At 35.1% G+C, this 19,647-nt stretch overlaps 1 protein-coding gene across 1 annotated transcript in view; it reads left to right on the forward strand.

The window, feature by feature from the left end:
• Positions 1–7,334: 7,334 nt before the first annotated feature.
• Positions 7,335–19,647, forward strand: part of LOC125660249 (300 kDa antigen AG231-like) — a 25,608-nt gene continuing 13,295 nt past the window's right edge. The window contains exons 1-3 of the mRNA XM_056148777.1: positions 7,335–7,683; positions 14,344–14,385; positions 15,028–15,069. Coding sequence (XP_056004752.1) covers positions 7,533–7,683; positions 14,344–14,385; positions 15,028–15,069 — 235 coding nt within the window. The 5' untranslated portion in view covers positions 7,335–7,532. The remainder of the gene's footprint in view (positions 7,684–14,343; positions 14,386–15,027; positions 15,070–19,647) is intronic.

A 19,647-nucleotide genomic window follows, 5' to 3' on the forward strand; every position in this document is an offset into this window, starting at 1 on the left:
GAGTGGGTGACGATAAAAGCAGAATTTTCGAATTATTTTGAAGCGAAGTTTTGAGTAAGAAATGGTGCCATTCATTTTGGGTTATTTTTTTTCATTGGGGATGGTACCATAGGGCCTACTATTATTATTACAGACAAAAATACCAGTTCCTGTGAATGTGAACAGCAGCATGTAAATAAGTTAGTGTTCTAGCTGCATAATTTAATACCGTTCAATTTTATACTGATATTTTTGTGATAGGGTTATATGTATACAATTAAAATTGCATGAGAAAGGGTTTAGTAATGCAGAGCTCTAATATAATTTAATTTCTCATGTTGTTTAGACATTTATCCATTAACACATGTATAGGTCTACATAATTTAGGAGTGTAATTACTAGATATAAAGTTAATGCCATTCCTTAGCTTGCAAGTACATTCTTAAGAATCATGACAAACAACACTCTTTAAGATACAATTTTCTGTTTTATTACTATATTCATGGGATAAAAGTCCCCATCCTGTGTTTTATTTGGGATATTTATTCCCATTCATGCTCAAATAGGATATTCACTGCCATTTCATGATCATTATGGAACATTTCCTCCTATGGGGCATTGTATCCCATTTTAAATTTAAATATGGGAGTTAAAATTCTATGGGAGAAATCATATTTTTTTCTCCCATGGGATTTTTGGTGGGAGTGAAAATCCCCCCAAGTGGGATTTAAAATCCCATGGGTTTTTTTTATTTCAGGTGAAATATCTTAAAAACTACAATAGTTACAAGTGTAAATGTTGGTGCATGTCTTGTGGACATAAAATCCCATCTTTTTTTGTAAAGGGTTTATTTGTATCCTTAATAAAAGGGTTGGCGAAACTCCGGACTTTTGTCGTGTCCAGAGTTAAATGTCGCACTGTTCTTACCTTACTCGAGATACTGTCAAAATAATTCCCGGGGTTCTTAACATGATGGGGTTCCTGAAAGATGTACTCTCCGAATGATCAAGAAAATTGTTTGAAGTCATTGCTCATGTCCTTCACTTTCATCATGATAAAGTATTTATGAATAGAATACAGGTGCACTTAATCATATTGCAATTTTCACTAATAGATAAAAAAAAAAATAACTAAGTCTCTTTAATGTATTAGTCATCCAGTCACTCTTAAAAAAACCCACCAGTGTATCATTAACTTGATATAGATTAAAGTACCTGACTGATATGCATAATTCGATTTCAGTTCTTCGTTAACAGATATGGAAGGATCAAAGACAATATACCTTCTAGCTACTGTATTAAAGTGGCATAGACACGATTTGAGCTGAAATCAAATCTTATTTTTATTTTCAATGTGTACGTCTAATTAATGTTTCTAATGATCAGCAAACATTTGAACGTCATTCCTATAAACTACAAGGCCAATTGTTACCATTATTGTTGTGAAGCAATCTCTAGGATAAATATTAATTATCAAATCTATTACTTAACCACCCCTGGAGCCTCCATGGACCGTGCCAAATGTGCTACATAAGGTCATATTTTCAAAAATCTCTTTGTGTAAGAGAGAAACTAAATCCATGGTTATGATGTCCATGAAGCCCTCTATCAAAATTGTGAAATTCTGTCCCCATTAAATGGTAGAAACTCTTCTCTATCCTCACACATATTTGTTAAAAACCAAATACATGATTATGTCTATAAACCTCTCTACCGAAATTGTGAAATTCATGGTTCTTGTTTCAGGGGTTCAGGCCGTTGGGCAGGGTTCATATGGCCACATAACGAAAATGTATATTTAAAAATTAGGAAATTTCTAAAATGATTTACATGTATATGCTTCAAACTTCCATTTTTTAAGGTTATTAAATTAGGTGACCTATATTTCTGTATTTCAATTGGTTGTCGTTCGTCTATTAACATTTGAACATTTTTAACTTCTTCTCGATAACTACCATACGAGTTCTTTTCGTGGGAATCCGGGTTAGAATAGGACTTCAGTACCCCTTACTTGTCGTAAGAGGCGACTAAATGGAGTGGTCCTACGGATGAGACTGCAAAAACCGAGGTCCCGTGTCACAGCAGGAGTGGCACGATAAAGATCCTTCCCTGCTCAATGGCCATAGGCGTCGAGCATAGGCCTAAATTTTGCAGCCCTTTACCGGCAGTGGTGACGTCCCCATATGATTGAAATTTTCTCTCAAGGGACGTAAATCAATATTCACTCTTTTCAAAGTTAGTCTGAAGTATGATTGGAACACGAGGGACATAAAGTGTTAATTTCAGGAATCCTACTCCCTTGGGGCTTTAGAGGCGGGGCAAAAACTGTCAAAATTTGACCATTTTCAAAAATATTCTCTTCAACCGCGTATGTGCAAGAAAAACTAAATACTAACAAGAGTACCGCAAACAATAAATAATGCGCCCGTGAAAATGCTTACATACAGTTGTAGGGTGTTTTTCTACATAATTTGTAGAAATTTCCTTCAGGTAGTATCAGGTTGCGAAATGGGTCTTAGCTTAAAACTATGACAGGAGGCAGATAGACAAATCAAGGGTTCCGTGTGCAAGATATTTCCCCAAATTGGACAAAATTCTACCACCTCTCAATATTCAAAACGTCAAAGAAAATTAAAATTGTTGTGAATCAAAATCCTTGCCACATGCACACCTTCAATACCCATATAAACACTTTGTAAAATATGAAGGTTCTCACTTGAAAACTGTGAGGAGTTCGTCGAACAAATCATGTACTCTCTTTGTAAGATTTCCTCAAAACGGACAAATTCAACAACCTGTACTTTTCTTTAAAAAAAAAATTGAAGAAAATCAAAATCCATGTCACCCACACATCTTCAATAGACATACAAACACTGTGAAACAGAAAGGTCTTCACTTGAAATTTGTGGGAGGAGTTCGCCTGACAAACTATGTACCCTCCATATAACAAAAATTTTCAAATAAAGGGGCACAACTCCTGCAAGAGGTCAAAATGGATCAACGGTGTATTTTGTTTATTGAGAATTTTTCACTCGCATGGAGACGTCACCATTGCCGGTGAAGGGCTGCAAAATTTGGGTGTTGCTACAACGCGGAACGGAACGGAAAATATTATATGCAATAATGTTATGAGGTCAGCATTTTGTAAAATCAAAGGCTTATTATGAACAAGGGAAGCAGAGAGAGAGAGCAGGAAGTCATCCTCAGAATCCACCATTTCATATTAATACCTCATACTAATGCATTATTATGTATTCTAAAACTGGATGAATGTACTAACAGGCGCTACTATACAAAAGATTTTATACATGGACACCACAGACGATGGTTTTCTGAATAGTTTGAATAGTTCCCTTTGTTTATTGGCACGAGGAATGTCGAAATATCGATTGATTTTGAAATCCCTTAACAAGCAGTTTTCGCCATGATATAAAATAACTGTATATTTAGAAAAAAAAGAAAGTTTTGAATAAATTCGGTAATTCATACATGTGTAACATTAACAAACTTACCGTGAAACAATAAACATTTGTCCTCAAAATGTTCTGAGCAAATATGCCCTGTATCGGGGTTAAAGGACGCATCTGCCCTGCTTACGGTTGAAATTAATTTAGCCCACCATTCTTTTTCCTTTGGGAAAGAAAAGTAATTAATTCGCCTACGGTTTGAAGTTCTGACTTTCTTAGTCGTAAAATTTGAATTGTGGCATCCCACAATACAACAATGTTTTCCACCCATTTTACGGATTTCAGTGCATCACCATATTGTTTACATCATTTCTATGCCTTCTGGTGAGGGCGCTGGTAAATTCGTAAAATCATTTTCCATTCGGAACATAGTTTTTGTTATACGAAATGAAAAATATAGAGAGCTCCCGAAGGAGTCAGCGGTCCCTCCGTTATAAGTCTATGATTCGGTCAATATATTTTTATGTACCGTCGCTGGAAAAAAATGAAATTAGAAATCAGTACAAATCTTATTGTTATTAGATAGTTATTTTCAACTACATAGTTATAGATAATTTCCAACTTTCAAAATACTTGAAGCAACGTATTCACTAATAACATTTGTTCATGAAATATTAGGATATTATATGCTAGTTTTCTGTATGAAAGGTGAATATAACGAACAGTGATCAATCTCATAACTCCTATAAGCAATACAAAATAGATAGTTGGGCAAAGACGGATCCCTGGATACACCAGAGGTGGGATAAGGTGCCTAGGAGGAGTAAGCATCCCCTGTCGATCGGTCACACCCACCGTGAGCCCCATATCCTGATCAGGTAAACGGACTTATCCGTAGTCAAAATCAGTGTGCCATCTATGAGAGGAAATGCATTGAAAAGCGTTACCCAACACCGTACATAGCACCACTACAAACTATTTGTTTATTGTTTATTTAATTTTACTTATTTTAATTTGTTGATCATCAATTCAAAAACAATAAGCAGGTGTAATTTGAAATGTTTATACATTTGTTCCGAGAGAGGGACAGGTTGTCCCAAAAAAGTGCACAATCTAATTGATCGTGTCGTTGGTTATTTTACTGATATTTCATTAATTTTTATGCCCCCCTTTGAAAAAGAGGGGGCATATTGTTTTGCAACTGTCGGTCGGTCGGTCGGTCTGTAGACCACATGTTGTCCGCTCAATATCTTGAGAACCATTCACTTGATGATAATGATATTTCATATGAGTGGAAGATGACCCCTATTGTTTCTCAGGTCAAGGGTCAATCTACTCTAGACATAGGAATATAATGTCTGCTCAATATCTCGAGAACCCTTTGCTTGAAAGACATCAAACTTGGCACACTGGTACATCCTAAGGAGTAAATGACCCCTATTGATGTTGAGGTCATATTGTCAAAGGTCAAGGGTCAAACTGGGCATAGGAATATACTGACCATTCAATGTCTAGAGAACCCTTTGCTTGACAGACATCAAACTTGGTACACCAATACATCTTCAGAAGAAGATGACCCCTATTGATTTTGAGGTCACATGGTCAAAGGTCAAGGGTCAAACTGGACATTGGAATATACTGTCTGCTCAATATCTTGAGAACCCTTTGTTTGACAGACATCAAACTTGGTACACCAGTATGTCTTCAGAAGAAGATGACCCTTATTGATTTTGAGGTCCAAAGGTCAAGGGTCAAACTGGACATAGGAATATACTGTCCGTTCAATATCTTGAGAACCCTTTGCTTGACAGACATCAAACTTGGTACACTAGTACGTCTTCAGGAGAAGATGACCCCTATTGATTTTGAGGTCACATGGTCAAAGATCAAGGGTCAAACTGGACATTGGAATATAATGTCTGCTCAATATCTCGAGAACCCTTTTCTTGACAGACATCAAACTTAGTACACTAGTAGATCTGAAGAAGAAGATCACTCTTATTGATTTTGAGATCACATGGTCAAGGGTCAAACTAGACGTAGGAATATACTGTCTGCTCAGTATCTTGAGAACCATCTTCTTGACAGACATCAAACTTGGTACACTGATACGTCTTCAGGAGAAGATGACCCCTATAGATTTTGAGGTCACATGGTCAAGGGTCACACTGGACATAGGAATATATTGTCCGTTCAATATTTGAGAACTCATTGTCTGACAGACATCAAACTTGTTACACTGGTACGTCTTCAGGAGAAGATAACCCCTAGTGATTTTGAGGTCACATGAGCAAGGGTCAAACTGGACATAATAATATACTCTCCATTCAATATATTGAGAACCCTTTGCTTGACAGACATCAAACTTGGTGCACTGGTACATCTTCAGGAGAAAATGATCCCTGTTGATTTTGAGGTTACATGTTTAAAGGTCAAGGGTCAACCTGGACATAGGAATATACTGTCCGTTCAATATCTTGAGAACCCTTTGCTTGACAGACATCAAACTTGGTACACTAGTACGTCTTCAGGAGAAGATGACCCCTATTGATTTTGAGGTCACATGGTCAAAGATCAAGGGTCAAACTGGACATTGGAATATAATGTCTGCTCAATATCTCGAGAACCCTTTTCTTGACAGACATCAAACTTAGTACACTAGTAGATCTGAAGAAGAAGATCACTCTTATTGATTTTGAGATCACATGGTCAAGGGTCAAACTAGACGTAGGAATATACTGTCTGCTCAGTATCTTGAGAACCATCTTCTTGACAGTCATCAAACTTGGTACACTGATACGTCTTCAGGAGAAGATGACCCCTATAGATTTTGAGGTCACATGGTCAAGGGTCACACTGGACATAGGAATATATTGTCCGTTCAATATTTGAGAACTCATTGTCTGACAGACATCAAACTTGTTACACTGGTACGTCTTCTGGAGAAGATAACCCCTAGTGATTTTGAGGTCACATGAGCAAGGGTCAAACTGGACATAATAATATACTCTCCATTCAATATATTGAGAACCCTTTGCTTGACAGACATCAAACTTGGTGCACTGGTACATCTTCAGGAGAAAATGATCCCTGTTGATTTTGAGGTTACATGTTTAAAGGTCAAGGGTCAACCTGGACATTGGAATATACAGTCTGCTCAATATCTTCAGAACCCTTTGCTTGACAAACATCAAACTTTAAATAGTACAATGGTGTATATTCAGGAGAAGATGACTCCTATTGATTTTGAGGTCACATGGTCAAGAGTCAAACTGGACATGGTAATATACTGTCCACTCAATGTCTTGATAACCCTTTTACTTAACAGACATCAAACTTAGTACACTGGTACATCTTCAGGAGAGGATGACCCATATTGATTTTGAGGTCAAAAGTCAATAGTTGAACTGGACATAGTAATATATTGTCTCCTATATTTTAAGAATTATTTGCTTGATTGACACGTACCAAACTTGGTACACTGGTACAGTATAAGGAGTAGATGACCCCTATTGAATTTTAGGTCACATGGTCAATTCACTCTTGACATAGGAAGATATTGTGTGCTCAATATTTTGAATTGTTGATAATACTATCAATTAAATGAGGTGTGTGTATAACCCTTTTCAATTTTGCACCATGGGGGCATATGTGTTTTACAAACATCTCTTGTTTATAACTCATTTACCATTCATCGTTGTTGGGTTGATTATTATATATAATAAACAATACACTTGTAGATGTTGAGTATATTGTGGCTTGTTGCCATTTCTAACCTGTGTTGTAAACCTCGGTCTTGTACTTTCAGCTACGGCATGCATGTCCCATACACAGGACTAGTGATCAATAAATATAAAAAACAATTACTTTCATAGTGTGCATTCTGGTGTGATGATACGACTAGGTGAGCAGTCGCCCCGGAGGCTGCATTTTAAGTTTGAGTGTTTACGGAGGCAGACATCACCATGGTTTCCTCCGAGTTCCTTTTAACTTTAGTCGTCTTCTTTGGGAAATTTAAGGTGATACGTGCTATCGGGGGCGGTAGGTATTCCAAAGAGATCATTTATCAACTAAACAACAACATTCACTTAATAGTTAAAGTAAGCAAAATTAATTACACAATTTTTTTCCTTGGTCAGGAAGTGCTATGTGTACCGAAAAAACCTTTTGGGGGAATTGTAATAAGGATGACGTATGTGTGTGCTATAATACAAATTGGTATAACACAACCATCACTGCAATTACTGAAGAAGATACTGCAGTCCGATCTTTCACGGATATTTGTACCTGTGACAATAGTGAGTATTTAAATAAATGTAATTAACATAGTTACCATTGTTAATGTATCAATTGTAGACAAAGAATCAACGTTTTATTTACTTTGAAGCTTTATTTTCAATATTTTTTTTCGTCGGAAATATTGTTAAAGAGATAAAGGAATTTGTTAAATATTAGTATCGCATACACATGACAGAGAGAGCATACAGTAGTAGCTTAAGACAGTTATACACACACAGAGTACAAATCCATGGTTAACCTATTATATATATGTTTTACAACAGTTTTTACCTAAAAGCAGGCACATGTACTTTTGTTGATTAAATAACTATTGTCTTGCACGACAATAAATTTTCCTTATATCTTTCTTTACACTAAAAGCGGTTATTTAACGTAATTCTAATATGTTTCTCTTGTTTTTGTACAAAATAAATGTTTTAATTAGTCATTCCTGTGCCATAAAGAGATTTTGAGAAAAATTTGATTGCCATCACTTTCACAGCAACTGTCCCCTTAAGACGGACGTTGAATTGTTACACATGATATTTTTTTTTTTTTTTTAGATTTAATGGTTTTAGGTCTGGTAATATTAATAACGAGTTAATGGTGAATTCTTTTAATATTTCTTTTTCTTTTTCAAGTTTCACAAATAATAATACATGTATAGTAATATTCATTGTCAAAACCCTTGACTTGTGTAAAATACATTTTCGTTCAAATTGGTTAGTGTTTTGCCAGTTTCGTTCAAATATTGGTAGTGTTTTGCCAGTTTCGTTTAAATCTCTGAGTGTTTTGCCAGTTTCGTTCAAATATTATAGTGTTTTGCCAGTTTCGTTCAAATCTCTGAGTGTTTTGCCAGTTTCCTTTAAATCTCTGAGTTTTTGCCAGTTTTGTTCAAATATTGTAGTGTTTTCTCAGTTTCATTCAAATAATGTAGTGTTTTGTCAGTTTCGTTCAAATCTCTGAGTGTTTTGCCAATTTCGTTCAAATACACTGTATTTGAGTGTTTAGCCATTTTCGTTCAAATCTCTGATTGTTTTGCCAGTTTCGTTCAAATACACTGTATTGCAGTGTTTTGCCAGTTTCGTTTAAATCTCTGAGTTTTTGCCAGTTTTGTTCAAATATTGTAGTGTTTTGCCAGTTTCTTTCAAATATCTGAGTGTTTTGCCAGTTTCGTTCAAATCGCTGGCGTATTTTGCCAGTTTCGTTCAAATCTCTGAGTGTTTTGTCAGTTTCGTTCAAATATTGTAGTGTTTTGCCAGTGTCATTCAAATCGTGAGTTTTTGCCAGTTTTGTTCAAATATTGTAGTGTTTTGCCAGTTTCTTTCAAATCTCTGAGTGTTTTGCCAGTTTGGTTCAAATCTCTGAGTGTTTTGCCAGTTTCGTTCAAATCTCTGAGTGTTTTGCCAATTTCGTTTAAATCTCTGATTGTTATGCCAGTTTCGTTCAAATACAGTTATCCGTAGTCAAAATCAGAATACAAGTTTTCATAAAAATTTCAAAGTGAATTCATTATATTTTCAGTTTTATATCTTCTTTTATTTATTGTCTGTTTTAATTTCATGTATTGTATTCCCAGATTGGTTTTTTCTCTCTAGTCTTAACAAGTAGGATGTGTTCCTTTCTCCATTTTCTATCCAATTTGCTTTGGATCTGATCAATGCACCTTTAGTAGTTTTCGTATAGTTTTCATCTAATTCTACTTCAAGAGATTTTTTTCTTTTCATATCTATTAAATGGTGCGGTAACAGCTAAAAAAAAAATTCTATTTTCTTTTCTAACACTGTTATTTTTTGTTTCCTGTTTGGGCTTTTTTGTTTTGAAAAATAGGGTGTTGCACCGAAGCAGGAACTTTCCCCAATCGGAGCTCGGTGCCAGCACTCGTGACGTAGAACTGACCTTCCCCATTACTAAGAGCAAGCCTAATACATTTTATGTGTCAATACATTATACATGTAGTCTAAACATAATTTTTGAAATCGTGAAAATTAAATTGTGTTTTATTCTTCTGAGTATCAGAAACAATGTACATGTATACGGTTACATGTTACGAGTGTATCAAATATTTAATATCATGCATATACTACTACTTATATTTCTACAACAAACAGTTAGCAACTGTACATGACTCTGACCACAAAACAAAATATGGGAAGTTTAATACGCAATAATAAAGTTCAACACAATTATATGTACATGCACCTGAAAACATTAATTCGCCATAGCAATATGCTACTGGAATACACCACATTTTATCCACTCAAACTGTTTAACGGTTATTTACCTTGTTTTTCTTTCAAAGCTTTGAAAAGTTCACAACGGTTTTTCGTGAAAGACACCATATTATGCCTTTGTCAATACCTTTCACTCAGAAAAACGTTAGCAACTTTGATTATCAAGACGCAGGTATTGCATTCTGTATTCGGCGTGTTTACAGCGAGTCCCATTCACAATCTAAACAGCGTCCAGGTTGGACGCTTATTTCAAACTAGGCACATTGAAATAAACAGAGATTTGACATGAAACATTAATAAAAACTAGAAATGTGTTTCAGTTAAGAAAAAAATCTAGATGTAAAACGTAGTATAAATAAATTGTGTTAGTGTGGGATTCGAATCCGGTCGTTTTAAAAAAGAAAACATCTTCACATATTAAATTTGACGACCTTACCCGCTGAACCACGCAGTAGACCATACATTTAAAAGGAAAATTAACGTACAGGTGAAGTTGAAAATAATATTAGTGAAGTCGTTTCGATTTTTTGAATTTTACAAAACAAAACAAAAATGCCCCCATAAAACAAAATTTCAAAGCGACAGTTCTGTAGTGGAGGACTCGAATAATATTCGTGCTAATTTTATTTTGTTTCACGGAGGCAGTTTTTCTGAAATTTGGGGATACCCTTCCATTATTACACTAAAAATGATATAAATCGCCTATTGCTTGATTTAAACTCGAATTATTTTGGTTAATTTTTGTCAATACACGTCTTTTAAACTTATTTTTAAAAATGTTTGTATTAAGACATAAGTTCCAATTGGTTTTCTTGTATATTTGAATAACTTAATTTTATCGATCTTTCATGCAAGGAGTAAGCCGTGAGCCCTATATCCTGATCAGGTAAACGGAGTTATCCGTAGTCAAAATCAGTGTGCCAAGTACAGCCTAACACATCAGACAGCATTTGACCCAATAATAGGTTGTATTGACGAACTAGATCGTTATAACGACCATAGAATTTGCGAAATGCTGACTTCAATCGAGACTATTGAAACCCCTGTACCATCAACTTGTTTGTCAGTAGCTTGCCTCGATTTAAAAACTGACTATCCGCAGAACAAACTCTTGCATATCGAATCAGTTGAGATATATAAACACCATATGCAGGTGATAATGGAATGTTGTTTCCTGTCATTTCTTTGTTGTTATTTTTTTTTTTTACAATGTGCGGAGTTTGAAATACATGGACACTGTTTAGTTTGTGAATGGGACTTACAACAAACACGCCGAATACAGCATGTACTATCTGTGTTAATAGTCAAGGCTGCTAACGAGAACTTTTATGGGTTTTTTCTGAGTGAAAGGTGTTGACAAAGGCATCATGCCTTTTATGAAAAACCTTTGGGAACTTTGCAAAGCTTTGAAAGAAAAGGCCAAACAGGGTTAAATAACTGTTAAACAGTTTGAATGGATAATATGTATTCCAGTCGCAAATTGCTATGATAAATCAATGTTTTCAGGTGTACAGATGATTGTAGAAAGTAATACATACGGGTATAAATTAAAGCTTTTAGACTGTAGTAGTATATAATATTAAACATTTGATACAATCGTAACGGTATACATTGTGTTTGATACTCGTAAAACAATTAAAATTTTCATGATATCAAAAATCATGTTTAGACTATAATGTATTGACACATAAAATGTTTTAGGCTTGCCCTTAGTACTGGGGATTTAAATGGCAAATACGCAATAAGAGTATAAATAGAGATGGAGGTAACTTCTACGTCAGTAGTGTTTAAATACCAGGCACAAAGCTCCGATTAGGGAAAGTCACCGCTTCTGTACAGCATCCTCTTTTACTAACATTAGAAAATAAGGCTCTGAGTAAGATGAAAGGCGAAGATAACGATTATGAAAACTAATGTGATTGCAAAATAATTTTAGGCACTGATTTTATTCATGTGTCCATTGTGTGATTTTTCGCAGGCAATGTTGGGTCATGATGTAACAAATTCTGTAAATATCAGTCATCTACTTATTTGCATCAAGATCAAGATATCTTTGGCATATCATCAATTCTTCATTATTAATTATCAATATTTTGGACGACCAAAACACAATTATATATGCAGAAATTACATGTGCAACCAACGCATGTACATTACATTAGCGGATCTAGGGGGGGGGGGGGTGCAACACACACACCTACCTTTCATTTTGGTTTTAAAAAGAGAGATATCAGAGTGTGGTATTCATATTTTCCCGAGAACATCATTACTGCATTGCGTTGATTGTAGGATAAAAATATAGATTATATAGTTAGCGGGGGAGGGGGTAAAACACCTGTAAGTTTATGTTGTACGACATCGATTTTCACACACTGATTATTATTATTTTCAACATTCATCAAATTTAGCTTGAAAGGGTTGGGGTGTTAATTAAGATTATGTGAATTTAGTATTTTTTTCCCCAGACATTAAACTTTTGATCGCACCCCTTTGGTAATAAACGTTGTAATTTCGTTTGTCATTTTAAATTCATTTTAAAGAGTGTTTTTATTTGGTAGCTAACCTATAAAAACCAATGCAGACGATGAAAATTAAAATACACAAAATAATATCATATCAACAACCTAATCCTCTGGTTCACACACACACCCCTGAAAATGTTCTAGATCCGCGCCTAGACAATATCAGTTACATGCACATGTATATTGAATCCGTATCTGATGCAAGGTGAAGATAATGAACAGTGATCAATCTCATAACTCCTACAAGCAATACAAAATAGATAGTTGGGCAAACACGGACCCCTGGACACACCTGAGGTGGGATCATGTGCCTAGGAGGAGTAAGCATCCCCTGTTGACAGGTCACACCTGCCGTGAGCCCTATATCCTGATCAGGTAAACGGAGTTACATTGTATCCGCAGTCAAAAACAGTGTGCCAAGAACGGCTTAACAATCGGTATGAAACACGTCAGACAGCATTTGACCCAATGATAGGTTGTATTGACGAACTAGATCGTTATAACGACCATAGAATTTGCGAAATGCTTACTTCAATTGAGACTGTTGAAACCCCTGTACCATCAACTGATGTAATATTTCCGTTGAAATCTGCGTTTTTTTACGTACAGTTCAATATTTTGAATTTTTTTAAATTTATTTAAATCAACTTTTAATACATTAAACAGCTCGACCTGCACTGAGTTACGTAGCATTAGGGAGTGGAGTTGGTTATTAGTCCTACACGTTTTCGACATCATTGTTTTCCCGCTTTATTACAGGCAATGTTGGCCATTCTTAAAGTGCGATGTATATACTGGCTCGTGAGATTTTTTAAATAAAAAAGTAGTGATTTGTAGTGGTAATATAATCAAATTAACCGAAGAATTGAAATAAAAGATGAACCACCGTGCTCTCATCCCCCAAAATTTTGGATTTAGAGCTTTGATTTCATTTTTGAATTTTGCGAGATAAGAATTTTCATACAATTGTGAAACCAACTTCTTCTTCGGCTGCCCCCCCCCCCCCTCTCCCCCCCCCCCCCCCCCTCTCCTCTTCCCATGTGTCTGTTTTTTTTTTTTTTATAGTTTACTTCTAAAATTCTCGAGATTCATATTGTACATGTATCACAACTTAGACAGAAACAAGCATTAAATACGGCTGTAAACCCCACTCCCTTTTCTCCAACCCTACAATTTGAAGAAATTTTTGGCAAATTCTACGATATTCAATGTAATGCTCCAGTTTGACATATGTTATGACCATGACCAATTCTCGCGCAGTCCGTGGACGTATAGCTTGATGGCGTCTGTGGCACACATTGATTTTCTGTCTTCTAATTATAGAATGCCTCGCCATGCAAAATGTATATAGTGCAAAGGTCATGACATTTAATAATTACAGTCGAAAGTTTTACATATTATACCATGAATTATTTTTTTCGTGGTCATAAAAATATGATATATAAACCCTTGTCCACAAACAAATAAATAGATACACATTAGAACACGTCCGCGGTAACAGACACCTGTTCCACAGAAACGCATGCGACTTCTCCAAACTTATATCATAGAATGGGCTGGCTCGTGCCGGCCCATAATAAGCAACCTGATTGACTCAGTGATCTAAAACTATATTTAGTTTTAATCACCAGATTTAACGATGCATTATTTGTCGAAATGCGCATCTGGTGCATCAAAATTGGTACCGTATAAGTTTTACATTGAAAGAATTGGTAATTGTGACAATTGTCCCTATGTTCTATATAAAATCCCCATGCATGCAATGTAATGTGAACTTCCCCATGCATGCAACATGTGCAATGTAATGTGAACTTTCCCATGCAATGTAATGCGAACTTCCCCATGCAATGTAATGTGAACTTTCCCATGCAATGTAATGTGAACTTTCCCATGCAATGTAATGTGAACTTTCCCTATGTTACAGGTAATCCAATACAAGAGTGTACACACCCAACGCTATACAACAGTATGTATTTGCTAGATAATTCTATTACGGCTTTATGTTTATTACAGTTTAATTTTCGCTATACAACAGTATGTATTTGTTAGATAATTCTATTACGGCTTTATGTTTATTACAGTTTAATTTTCGCTATACAACAGTGTGTTATTACGGCTTTATGTTTATTACAGTTTAATTTTCGCTATTTCTATTGTACGCCGATCCGTGAAATTAAAACTGCAGCGCCTAGTCATCCAATTACATAGAATGAAAAGTATTACCAAGAATAAAAACAATCGTTAATGAAATTTAATTTGTATACAATATATATAAAGCCATTTATGGTAATAATTTGAAAATAAATTTGATTAATCCCAATGATATTTTGAGTATGATGTACTAAGATAAAAACTTCTCAGAGATGATGATTGATGAATATTACATATTTATGTAAGCGTACATTTCGTGTACACCAGTACTGTTGCATCAAGCTTTCACAATAAGCATGTATACTATTGGATATATCCGCTCGTTTCCTGTAAAATGCAGCAAATACTTGCCCATCACACTCGTGACAATATTTACCGATTTATCTGCAAGTCCAATATTTTATTCTTCTCATTTTGAATTAAAGATGTGAATGAGGTTTGTTGTTTCTTTTTGCAGGTATGCAAAATCTCGCTAATGCAAACAAGATGGACCAAACAGGTCAGTTTAATGTTTCACTTCCATCTTTAAAAATGGTCATTTTGGTTAGAGTTTACCTCTACTTAAGGAATATTAGTGGGTAGCCTCTTTCGATGATCACAAGTCATTTCGAAGAAATTGCCAAGTTTCAATAAAATGAAATGAATATTCATTTATTTTAAAAGCAATGACGTTTCATTTAACATGTGAATGCTGATATCTGAATTTTATCGTCAGAAGTTCGATAACTAACTCATATTTTTAATTTTCTTGAGACCCCTCATGCAGAGTAAACAGCGAGGAAAATTGACATGACACTATCAATATATATACGGATTTATTGTTCCCTAGCAACAGAGTTACCAACATATATCGAAACATATATCTTCAGTTTTCTCGATAGTTCAAGCATTACATACAATGTACATTTCAAACACATCTCTCACCCAATGTGTTTCACACTTGCTGGGGTGGTAACGTGTACCCTTGGTTCCTGTTGGCGTCAATGTTTGTAGTGATACAATATAGGTCCACGTCACTGGATGTGCAACCAAGCCTATTGTCTTCATTCAGACTACTTCATAATGGAAACAATAGGCGTGGTTTGCAAACTCTCCTCCGAGGCCTTATTACGTCATCTACGTAAATTAGTTTGTGAGCAAACGAACTCTGGCGAAAGTTAGACGTGGTTTGCGACGATTGTTTCCGTTCACACAACATTGTACGTCATAACTCCCGTTTGAATGTGGTTTAGAATATGTATTCGAAACCCCTTGCTTGTAGCAAGATGTGAGTAAATAGAGGCGGTCTTTCGGATGATGTCGTAAAAACCAAGGCCCCGTGTGGATTCGGGTTAGAATACATGTAGGTCTTCAGTACCCCTTGCTTGTCGTAAGAAGCGACTAAATGAGGCGATCCTACGGATAAGTTCGCAAAAACCAAGGTCCCTTGTCACAGCAGATGTGGCACGTTAAAGAAGACTGCAAGTGCCGAGCTAATCTGACGTTTTCCTGCAATGTTAAACTCATAATTAATTAATAAAACGCTGCTTCTTGTACTTACTAATATCGATTTTATGGGTTCTTTCATCACATAGATAGCCTCATGAAAACATTTTAACAACCTGTCGAGCATTGTTTTGAGTCACGTGACACGTTCACTCAATTCAGTTGACTACAATGGTGTGCTTCTGTTATCGAATTGATATTTTCTTTTAATCGATATTAGTAAGTACAAAAAGCATAGTTTTATTGATTAATTATGAGTTTAATTAGTTTAACATTAAATTCGACTTCAAAGTATTTAAAATCGGCCCGCGAATGCCGCCTCCAGCTGGGGCGGCGAATTTCCAGTTTACGTAACGGCGCTGGTTCTGACGTTTTCCTGGCACAGTAAATATCAAAATCATATAAAAGCTAGGAAAACGTCAGATATTTCGGACTAATTGCACATGAGCATTTCTTGTGACTTGATCTTTCTACTGGTACCAATATGTTTGTCCTTGTGACATTGGCCATCTTCAGAATTGGCCATTATCGGGGCATTTGTTTCACAAACACATCTTGGTATATTTATATAAAAAATCACAATTTTAGGTGCAAGGACACATCAAACAGTGGTTTCCACTGTCGTGACAAATATTTATTTGCTAAATAGATAAGAGTCCCTCTCCAGCGTCTAATGTTAATCAGCCGTCAGACTTTTATCAATTGTTATGTACATAATTCATACTCAAATTGATAAATTAAATATAATTTTCAGTAAAATTACCTAAACTCTAAGTCTCAGACCTATCATATCTGAAATTGATAAAAAGAAACTATTGTTTTTAGGAAAACTGTGCAGTTTCTCTCACAATGTGCTGTCAAAAAATATTTCTCTTCAGACTCTTTACAATTTTTTGTAACCCATGAGAAACCACGCATGGATTCATTAAAGATACACAGTCATTCTGGATAAATACTCCTTGACGCAATATCTTGCATCTTACTTGGAATCTGGTGCCTTCCCAAACAACATATACCTGAAAAAACTGTAAAATCCGCTATTTCTCTTTACGAAGATTTTATGCGATTTATAGAGTTACATGATGGAAAGGGGTTGTTAAGAATTTGGAAAACCATATGGTTGACACAAGAAACCAAAATTATCAAAACCTTAGTTAAACTCTGGACAATACCTCCCATGAGAAACATGTATACATGCCAACTTTGTAATTCTGGATATAATGATATGTTTAAGGTTGATCGATCCTCATGTGATGTCAGGTTTTTGCAAAAATCTTAATAAATTAAACTTTGCACATGATTGAAATATAATCTTTCTGAGGAATGTTATTCACTGGATATAATAAAATATCTGGTAAACTAATAATACTGAAAAAGTTTATATTTATGCCCCCTTTCAAAGAAGAGGGGCATATTGATTTGCACCTGTCGGTCGGTCGGTCGACCACATGTTGTCCGCTCAATATCTTGAGAACCATTCACTTGATCGTAATGATATTTCATATGTAGGTTGGTTATAAAAAGAAGAGGACCCCTATTGTTTTTTAGGTCAAAAGGTCAAACTTCAAGGGTCATTCTACTCCGGACATAGGAATATACTGTCCGTTCAATATCTTGAGAACCCTTTTCTTGACAGACATCAAACTTGGAACACTGGTACATCTTCAGAAAAAGAAGACCCCTATTGATTTTCAGATCACATGGTCAAGGGTCAAATTGGACATAGGAATATACTGTCTGTTCAATATCTTGAGAACCCTTAGCTTGACAGACATCAAACTTGGTACATTGGTACATCTTCAGAAAAAGAAAACCCCTATTGATTTTCAGATTGTATGGTCAAAGGTCAAGGGTCAAACTGTACATTGGAATATACTGTCCGCTTAATATCTTGAGAACCCTTTGCTTGACATACATCAAACTTGGTACACTGGTACATCATTAGGAGAAGACGACCCCTATTGATTTTCAGATCACATGGTCAAAGGTCAGGGGTCAAACTGGACATAGGAATATACTGTCCGCTCAATATCTTGAGAACCCTTTGCTTGACAAACATCAAACTTGGTACAATGGTACATCATTAGGAGAGGATGACTCCTATTGATTTTAGGTCACATGGTCAATCCACTCTTGACATAGGACGATATTGTCTGCTAAATATTTTGAATTGATGATACTACTCTCAATTAAATGATGTGTGTGTAACCCTTTTCAATTTTGCACCATATGGGGGGGGGGGGGGCATATGTGTTTTACAAACATCTCTTGTTTCCATAGATAATCAATCATTTAAGATTTTTAAAATGTTGTCAAGGGCAATAACTCCTATGCTGGAATTTCCTCTACTGGATGTCTATTATACATTGGTTTCCCTAATATCCACAATTAATCTATACATATATATGAATTAGCAGGGTTTTTTTTAAACTTTTGTCATTTCAACAAGTTTTTATTGATTTTTCTTATTCTGTTTAACGAAAATGTGTGATTTTCTTATGTTGATGTATACTTCTGTTTTTGTATGTCTGACATCTTTAAAAAGGTGGTAACATATACATTTTCTTTGGTTATTAATTGAATTAAACTATATTGAGTGGAAATTAATAAGGCATTAATATTGATAAGTCACATGAGGATGGAGCTACCTTAAACACATTGCCTGCAGTTGTTCCAACTTTTACTCAGAGAACAATTTTGGGACGATATTACAAACCTTGATCTGTGCAGACTTCTGTGCTCTTGATGAAGATGTTAGATAAAGCCCCAATTTATCCACTGTCAGAACAGAAGGAAAAAAGTCATTACTATGTGGGAATATTTGATTGAATATTTGCTATATACAAAAGGTGCATATGAATTTAAACTAAAAGTTAGTAATACACCGAGTCCTTTTATATCACATTTTCTTTCTTTTTTATTCATTTACATGTTAATTATGTAATGTTTTTCTTTCTTCTTCATCTCAAATTTTCATATTTGTACATATGTTATACATGTATGATTCACTCTTAATGTAATATATATATATATTTCTAACATACTCTCTGCAAAGAGGAATAAAATATTGAATGAATGAATCAATCAATCAACTTTCTACACTTGACTAAAGAATTTTACTATCATCTATGATCCGACGATAGTGATCACTGCGGCGTGAAGGTTATCTGTGTCCCGATCTGGAACTTTTAAAGCGTGACATTTAGATATCCTTCACGCAGCAGTGATCACTATCGTCGGATCATAGATGATAGTAAAATTCTTTAGTCAAGTGTAGAAATTTGATGATTGGGATTTTAAAAACCTAGGTGTGCGAACAGTCTATTGATAACTAAATTATATTTTAACTACATATGATATCGATATGTTGATTATGTTCTGATACATATACTAGCGGAAAAAAGAAACTGTGCATAATAAAATTTAGTATAATTTTTCTGTATTTATTGTTTATCTTTATAAAATCTAAACAATCGATAAAGGTGATGTTTTTTTAACAATATGGGATAGTACCCTACTCGGATGCACTTTTTCATGGTTAGTGAACACATGTTGTTTATTGAAGTGTTCGTACGCACGAGTTTTACTGGCC

The sequence above is a fragment of the Ostrea edulis genome, chromosome 9 (assembly GCF_947568905.1).
Source record: "Ostrea edulis chromosome 9, xbOstEdul1.1, whole genome shotgun sequence".
In the NCBI taxonomy this organism is placed as follows: Eukaryota; Metazoa; Mollusca; class Bivalvia; order Ostreida; family Ostreidae; genus Ostrea; species Ostrea edulis.